The sequence below is a fragment of the Tribolium madens genome, unplaced genomic scaffold (genome assembly GCF_015345945.1).
Source record: "Tribolium madens isolate multiple individuals breed KSU strain unplaced genomic scaffold, Tmad_KSU_1.1 Scaffold_71;HRSCAF=194;Tcas5.2_LG6, whole genome shotgun sequence".
In the NCBI taxonomy this organism is placed as follows: Eukaryota; Metazoa; Arthropoda; class Insecta; order Coleoptera; family Tenebrionidae; genus Tribolium; species Tribolium madens.
This window is the reverse complement of record NW_025401041.1, coordinates 7,929,724-7,938,256: the sequence shown is the minus strand read 5'-3', so window position 1 is coordinate 7,938,256 and position 8,533 is coordinate 7,929,724. Positions and strand designations below refer to the sequence as shown.

The 8,533-nt window shown below is 29.6% G+C and overlaps 1 protein-coding gene across 4 annotated transcripts in view; it reads left to right on the top strand.

Annotated features, from left to right (window-relative positions):
- LOC123008648 (potassium voltage-gated channel subfamily H member 6-like) overlaps positions 1-8,533 on the top strand; it is a 58,127-nt gene that overhangs the window by 39,795 nt on the left and 9,799 nt on the right. For 3 of the 4 annotated variants that reach the window (XM_044404576.1, XM_044404574.1, XM_044404577.1), the window contains 6 exons: positions 1,036-1,276; positions 4,371-4,552; positions 4,700-4,720; positions 4,904-5,058; positions 5,104-5,336; positions 7,719-8,171. In XM_044404576.1, coding sequence (XP_044260511.1) covers positions 1,036-1,276; positions 4,371-4,552; positions 4,700-4,720; positions 4,904-5,058; positions 5,104-5,336; positions 7,719-8,171 — 1,285 coding nt within the window. The remainder of the gene's footprint in view (positions 1-1,035; positions 1,277-4,370; positions 4,553-4,699; positions 4,721-4,903; positions 5,059-5,103; positions 5,337-7,718; positions 8,172-8,533) is intronic. The other variant, XM_044404575.1, reaches the window with a different exon arrangement.

The window sequence follows — 8,533 nt, the reverse complement described above, 5'->3', positions numbered from 1 at the left end:
ATTTTCTGTGTTAAAGCTCTCAAAAACACAAACCTCATAATTATTATGAATCTCTCGAAAATAGTGATTACAAAAAATTATTAATTTTACCCGTAAAGTAGTTTTTTTGGGCGCGTTTACAAAAAATGTGTATTTTCTTAACCTAAAGAGCAAGTCCCATTTGTATTATTTCCGTTAAAAAATCATCATAATGTATTCCCGGAAGCTCGGGCCCGATGTAATCAGTCAATTTTTCATAAATAATAGAAAAACGATCGATGAACCCTAAAGCCACCATTAATAATAGACCACACCATTGATTTAGATGCAAAATAACACGTGATTGTTGAAAATGTAACAATGACCGACCACCGACTTTTACCCCCGACGGACATCCCGTTGATCATAACCTCGACAAGCTCGAGTCCGGAGTCATCCCGGAAAATCGCCAGCACCGAACGCAAGGCTAGTTCAGTCGGTAGTGGCGAGAAAAACGGCAAAAATGCAAAAAATTTGCAAGCCGGTGGTTCGTTCAAGTACGAAATCGGGAGAAATCGATCGGTCTCAAATCTGATCAACTTGCCGGCGAAATGGTCAAGTGTCCGGATTAAAGGCACCGGATTTAAGGAGTCGAGGAAGAGTGTTGTTAAACTGGAATCGTGTAATGGCTTACCTCTCAAGAAGGAGTACCAGAATTTGCTCAGTCCTCAGAGTCAGGTGAAGAAGAATATAGGAAATGTAAGTTGAGGGAGAAAAAAAATCGTCTTCCCCAAACGCAATTCCTATTTGTTTATACCCAAAACTCCGACTTAATTCAGTCTTTACGAGTGTTTAAATTTAGTGGAATTCTTCAAAGAACAAACCGATTCTATTTCCGTGTGCGTTTAGTTAATAAAATTTAAAAATACGTTTAGTCGTGTGCACGAGGCGATAAATGGCACATCTCTTGGAGGTTTCCAGGAGGCGTTCGTCGAATTTACTCCGGGTTGCGAACGTTGTAAAGTGACAGTGGCGTGCGCATTGGGGGGTTTGTCCTAATTGGTGTTTTTTTTACAGGTGTTGTCTTTGGGGGCTGATGTACTTCCAGAATACAAACTGCAGAATCCGAGGATACATAATTGGACGATTTTGCATTATTCGCCATTCAAGGCCGTCTGGGATTGGATCATACTGATTCTGGTCATGTACACTGCGATATTTACGCCTTATGTTGCCGCTTTTTTACTTAACGAGCCCGATAATAACAGGAAAAATAAAAAGTACGGGGAGGATCCCATTGTGATCATAGACTTGATAGGTGAGTAAAAAAAAATAAAATTGTAAAAAAAAATAAGTCCGAAAGTTTGAGTCATTGTCACCCCATAAAAATTCATCGCGTCAAAATGTAATCGATTTTGTTTAGTTGTATCAGATAAAAATAAAAAAATAATTGTAAAAATAAACAAATTATGTCGGAAAGATTGAGTCATTGTCGCTCCATAAAAATTTGTCACGTCATTAATGAAACATTCAAATTAAGCAATTCGGAGCAATCAAGTGAATTAAATAAATATAAAATTAATAAAATTAATAAATACAAATATAAATATAATATAAAAAATAAAGTCGGAACGACTGAGTCATTGTCGCCTCATAAAAATTTGGTGCGTCAAAATAATATAAATATATAAATCTAGAGAGAAAAAATTTGGTAATTTGGTAATTTTTTACCCACTTTATGTATTTTATGAAAGCTTAAAATAACATAATTTTTGACTTGATTAAGTAATTTACTTAATTGGTATTATTAAAAAAAAATTATAATAGAAAGTTTAGTTTTAACTAAAAAAGTGTTTAACAGCACAAAAGGACAAACAAATCATTTTCCACGTGAATAGGTAATTTTTGATTACTTTGTGGTTTTAAAATGAATTTTTTAGAGAGAATGAAGTTTGATAAACATTAAAATTTATGTTTATCAAACTTCATTCTCTCTAAAAATAGTAAATTTTTGTTAGAAAATATCGCAAATATTGTCATTCAATAAATTGTCAAAAAGTAAATTTTGAGAAAAAGAGAATAAAGTTCATCGTTCAAAATTGTTCCTAAACGATTATTATAAAATCTGAAAGCAACATAATTTTTGGATTGCTTAAATTTTTTTTTAAAGTTAATTTTTTAATTAAAAAGAGCGTTTATATGCACAAAATAACAAAAGTTACTTCAATTTCCACCTAAATAGGTAATTTTTTGACCACTTTGTGCAAGATAACTTTTAAAATAAAATTTTATAGAGAATGAAGTTTGATAAAAACACAAATTTTAACCAAAATAGTAAATTTTTTGTTAGAAAATATTAAAAATATGGTCATTTGTGACCCAAAGAGTAATATTTCTAGCCAATTTATGCAATATTTTACAAAAAGTAAATTTTGAGAAAAAGAGAATAAAGTTTATCGTTCAAAATTGTTACTAAACGATTATAAAATCGGATTGTTTCTAGAAATTTTTTTTTTTTGAAAAAGTTAATTTTTTAACAAGAAAAAGCGTTCATATGCACAAAATAACGAAAATTACGACAATTTCCAACTAAATAGGTAATTTTTTGAGCACTTTGTGCAAGAAAGCTTTTAAAATATTTTTTTTATAGAGAATGAAGTTTCATAAAAACACAAATTTTACCCAAAATAGTAAATTATTTGTTGGAAAATATCAAAAATTTTGTCATTTGTAAGGATCCAATTTATGCAAAATTTCACAAAAAGTAAATTTTAAGAAAAAGAGAATAAAGTATATCGTTTAAAATTGTTCCTAAACGATTATAAAAGCTAAAAACAACATAATTTTTGGATTGTTTTAAAAAAACTCTTTTAAAAAGTTAATTTTTACTAAAAAGTTCATATGCACAAAATAACAAAAATTACGTCAATTTCCACCTAAGTAGGTAATTTTTTGATCACTTTGTGCAAGATAACTTTTAAAATAGTTTTTTATAGAGAGAAAAGTTTGATAAAACACGAATTTTACCCAAAATAGTAATTTTTTCTTAGAAAATATCAAAAATCTTGTCATTTGTGACTCAAAAAGTAATTTTTCTAGCCAATTTATGCAAAATTTTATAAAAACTAAATTTTAAGAAAAAGAGAATGAAGTTTATAGTTCAAAATTGTTTCTAAAAAAAATTAAAAAAAATAAATTGAAATTAAACAAAAATAAGTCAAGAGGACTGAGTCATTGTTGCCTCATAAAAATTTGTACCATCAATGAAAAATAAAAATTTTAGAGAAAAAAATTTGGTAATTTGGTGATTTTTTACCCACTTTATGTATTTCACAAACGATAAGAAAAAATTTTTTGTTCAAAAATGTGTTAAAACTATTATAGAAGCTAAAAATTACATAATTTTTTACTTGTTTAAGTATTTACTAGATTATTATTTGAAATAATCATAATGAAAGATTTAGTTTTTAACAAAAAAAAAGTGTTTAAAAGCACAAAAGGACAAAAATAACATCATTTTCCACTTAATAAGTTATTTTTTGACACTTTGTGCAAGATATTGTTTAAAATATTTTTTTATAGAGAATGAAATACAAATTTTACTCAAAATAGTACATTTTTTGTTAGAAAATATCAAGAATATTGTCATTTTTGACCCAAAGGAGTAATTTTTCTAGTCAATTTATGCAAAATTTCACAAAAAGTAAATTTTACGGAAAAGAACAAAGTTTATTGTTTAAAATTGTTCTCAACAATTATAAAAGTGGAAAACAACAATTTTTGTATTTATTTTTGGATTTGTTTTAAATCAATTTTTTAACTAAAAAAATTGTTCACATGCACAAAAATTACGTAAATTTCCACTTAAATAAGTAATTAAACAACTCGGAAAAAATCAAGTAAATTTAATTAAGTTTCCCTGATGATGAATCACGTTATACGGAACACTTGGCTCGTATAAGAAAAATATATTTTGTCTAATTTTCTTGCTTTTTCTTATTGATTGTGTTTAGTTGTGTCTCCATAATTTTATAAAAAAAAATTTAATAGTAATAAGTCGGAAAGAGTCATTGTCGCCCCATAAAAATTCGTCACGTCAAAACTAAATAAAATGATAAATGAAACATAAAAATTAAGCAACTCGGATGACAATCGATTGAATTAAATAAATAAAAGTTTCTCTGATGATGAATCACATTGTGCGAAACACGTTGCGCGTTTATAAAGATACATTTCGTCTAATTTTCGTGCCTTTTCTTATCGATTTTATTTTGTTGTGTCACCAAAATGGAAACTTGAGTGTATATTCAGTTCTCATTTTGTAATATTGAATGGAAAATCAATAATGCGCCTCTTCACTTGTAAATATTTAATAGTAATTCAATTAGAATTAATTTTGGAATGTTTTTCAGTGGATGTTACGTTTATCATCGACATTCTCATCAACTTTCGCACGACTTACGTCAGTGGAAACGATGAGATTGTCTCGGACCCCGTCAGAATCGCCATCCACTACCTAAAAGGGTGGTTTTTCATCGACTTGGTGGCTGCTGTGCCTTTCGATTTGCTATTTTTCGGAAGCGACACAGACGAAGTAAGTTTAACATAACCAAAAATCGATGTTTCAACCCTTAAATGTTGCATTGTGATAAAGGAATGTCATTGTTAGACACAGGAAGATAAGTAGAGCGACTCAACTAAGTCGTATCACAAGTTTTTAAACTGAGATTCTTTTCTATAGTTGGGCTTGGATAAAGACGAGGTAGTTAACGTAGTTTGGTGCCTGATTTTCCCAATGAAAATTTTGCAATTTTCGAATTGAAAAATTTTCATCAACGGTTGCGCTTACACACCCAGCATGGCACGGATTTTCCAAACACTCAATCAACACTTGCTTTCTTGTCAATTTTCGCACTTTCGGACACTGAAAAACCGGTTTTTCCAGACGACGACTCTGATTGGACTGTTGAAAACAGCGAGACTTTTGCGATTGGTGAGAGTTGCGCGGAAAATCGACCGATATTCCGAATACGGAGCCGCCGTTTTGCTACTCCTTATGGCGACTTTTGCACTTATTGCCCATTGGTTGGCCTGCATTTGGTAACTGTTAATCTTTTTAGGGATTTTTTTTCACTGTTGTGGTAGGTACGCTATTGGGAATGCAGAAAACCACTCAAAAATCGGATGGTTGGAGATTCTAGCCAATGATACTCATCAATTCTACGGCCCGAATAATACAGGGGGGCCCAGTATTAAAAGTCGGTATGTGACGGCACTGTATTTCACGTTTACGTCACTGACAAGTGTCGGATTTGGCAACGTTGCACCCAACACGGATGCCGAGAAGATTTTCACCATCTGTGTGATGCTGGCTGGATGTGAGTTTTTTTTAATCAAGTTAAATATTTTTTATGTTTAATTGCGACTTCTAATTAATTAAAACTGGAGATATTTCATATACCTAACTAATTACTGATAAGGTATTTCTAAGAATTTTTCTAATTTTTTTTGATAATAATAGAGGCCGTAACAGTTTTGGGTATTTTATGAATATTTTTTGTTAACTTTTGACTTGGTCAGCTTAATAATCGCTTTTTTTTATTTAAATGGTATAACTTGCCAACAAAAGGTAGCCAACCACCTTGAAATATCTTATTGTTGTAAATCTTACCCAAATTACAGTTATAAACAAATAAAGTTGCGTTTAATTCAAAATCTAATTGGATTTTTTTTTTGGATTTGTAAAAAAAGTACTTTTATTTTTTTTTGCTTTGTTTGTAAATGAAAAATTGCCAAAAAGTTATGGAATGTACTTTATCAATGCCCAGATGAGTGTGAAAAATTTCAACAATTTTATTTACTTATAAGTGGGGATTTTTTTCTGCGCGTAACTGATGCCCCACCTGGTATTGTAAAATAATTAAATTATGTTTATTTCAACCAAAGAAAAATTAATTCCAGGAAGCACTACATTTAATCAAGGTTCTATAAAATGAATTTTCTTAAAAAACTCCCTATTAAACTATGGTTTCCTTTTTCAATGAAATTCTCTTGTTGATTGACTCGTTTCCAGAAATTTACAAAAATCGCAATTATTTGATTCAATGCAATTTCTTATATTTTGAAAACAAAAGGGATGAAAATAACGAAATTAATGTGTTTTTTGTTTAGTTACTGATAGGTTTAAAATTCATAATTACATAAATTAAATAAGTTAACTTGGGTTACAATTTTACAAACTTTTCAATGAATTGAGAAAAACATTACTTTAGATTTTAAAAACTAAAATACAAAGTTTCCTTTAAATGGTAAAATTAAAAAAAAAATGATGTGAGACACTGATAGATACTAATCTAGTCCATCGCCTAAAATTAGTTTCAACTATACAGCGTGTCTCAAAAATAAGTTACAAAACAAACTTGTGTTTTTTTTTTAAATAAAATACCATATTTTTTGGATGTCGATTTTTATGACATTGTTTCTAAGCTAAACTTTATTGGTCGATTTCGCTTAGTTTTAGAAATGAGACATTTTTTGACAAAAATATGCACTTTTTAAAAATTTATTACACAAAAACTAAAACATCTAGAAATATTTTTTTTGTAGAAGGTACAAGCTATAAGGTTGTAACATTTTTTTAAAATGTTGCATTTGCAAAGATAAAAAAAATAAGGCGTTTGTTAAAAGTTCAATAACTTAAAAAAATTAAATGGAACACCTTATTTATTGTTTTTGCATTTAAAAGATTATTGAATTGTCTTTCTAAAATTATTTACTTTTAGATGTTTATAATCAATAACTAAAAAGATATTTAACGTTAAACATTAAAAAAAATAATTACTATTGTTTCAGTAGCCAAAAAGTGCACAGTTGCACAAGAGATGGAAGAAATATCACTTAATAATCACATTTGTGTTAAACTGAATTCATTATTCTTTATTTTTACAATAAAATAATTCGAATTTCAGTTTTTATAACGATTTTTACAATCTTTGGATAAATCAACGAATAAGTGATCCGTGGCGGAATTACTATAGCTGCCATAGTATCAACAATGCGCAGATATTGATAATCATTGTTGCTACAATTAATATTAAATGTTAAATATCTTTTCATTTATCAATTCTAGACATTAAAAGTTTGTTTTTTTAGATAGACAATTTATCAATTTATTAGATGCAAAAATAAGAAATAGTGTGTTCCATTAAATTTTTTTAAGTTATTTAACTTTTAACAAATTTCTTAATTTATTAATCTTTACAAATGCAAAACACTAAAAAATTGCTACAGCTTTATATATAAAAGTTGTGTTTGGTTAAATTGAAAAATAATATAAGGTGGTTATTAAACCAAAAAGGAAATTCATTTCGGGGAAGCACTACATTCAATGATAGTTCTAGAAAATGAATTTTCCAGAAAAAACAAATCTTGATATTTTCTTAGTTCCTTTATTAAACTGGCTTCGTATTTTTCAATGTCTCTTCTATTGAAATAAGGTTTTCTACTAGAATATGATGTCCAGATGTCCAAAAGAGAATTAATTGTTATTGGAAAAGTTCAAGTTCAAGAAGTTTTAAAAATCTTGTAACATGTCTGAGTCATTGCAGCCCCATATGAGTTAGTCGCATCAAAACTAGAAATAATGAAATGTACAAAAAACTGATCTCTTGGAAATAACTCTGAGAACAATCAAATGAGTTCTTAGTTATTTTCTAATTCCACAGTTATTTTTAACTTTTCATATTATTATTACTTTTTAGCCTTAATGTACGCCAGCATCTTTGGCAACGTTTCGGCCATTATCCAGCGCCTATACTCAGGCACCGCTCGTTACCACACTCAGATGCTCCGGGTCCGTGAGTTCATCCGCTTCCACCAGATTCCCAATCCTTTGAGACAGCGTCTGGAGGAGTACTTCCAGCACGCGTGGACTTTTACCAACGGGATTGATATGAATTCGGTGTTGAAGGGATTCCCCGAGTGTCTCCAAGCCGACATTTGTCTTCATCTAAACCGGAATTTACTTCAGAATTGTAGCGTTTTTAATGGTGCAAGTCCGGGGTGTCTCCGGGCCTTCACGTTGAAGTTTAAGACGACTCATGCGCCACCTGGGGATACACTAGTGCATCGCGGGGATGTACTCAGCTCGCTGTATTTTATATCAAGGGGGTCGATTGAGATTCTAAGGGATGATGTTGTGATGGCCATTTTAGGTGAGTTTTTTTTTATTTGTGTGTTTTTTCATTTACCTGATTTATAGCTTTCCATATATTAGAAAAAAACACCAATCGTAATTTTTTATGTTTTGTGTTTATTTTTTCATCAAACAAATTGWAATTTAATGCATGACAAGGTTTTTCATGCAAATTACAAACCAAATTGTGCGTTTTAATTAATAACAAAAAGAATGGGCGAAATTTGAGTTTTTAATTATTCTATAAACTGAAAATTTTRACAAAATTTAACAAAATAAAATAAAAAGTAAAAATTTGGAATTGCAAAATTAGTTTTTTCCAGGCCAATGAGGGAAAAAAATTTAAATTTAAAAATATAGTCCTTATTTTTTATCATTAAA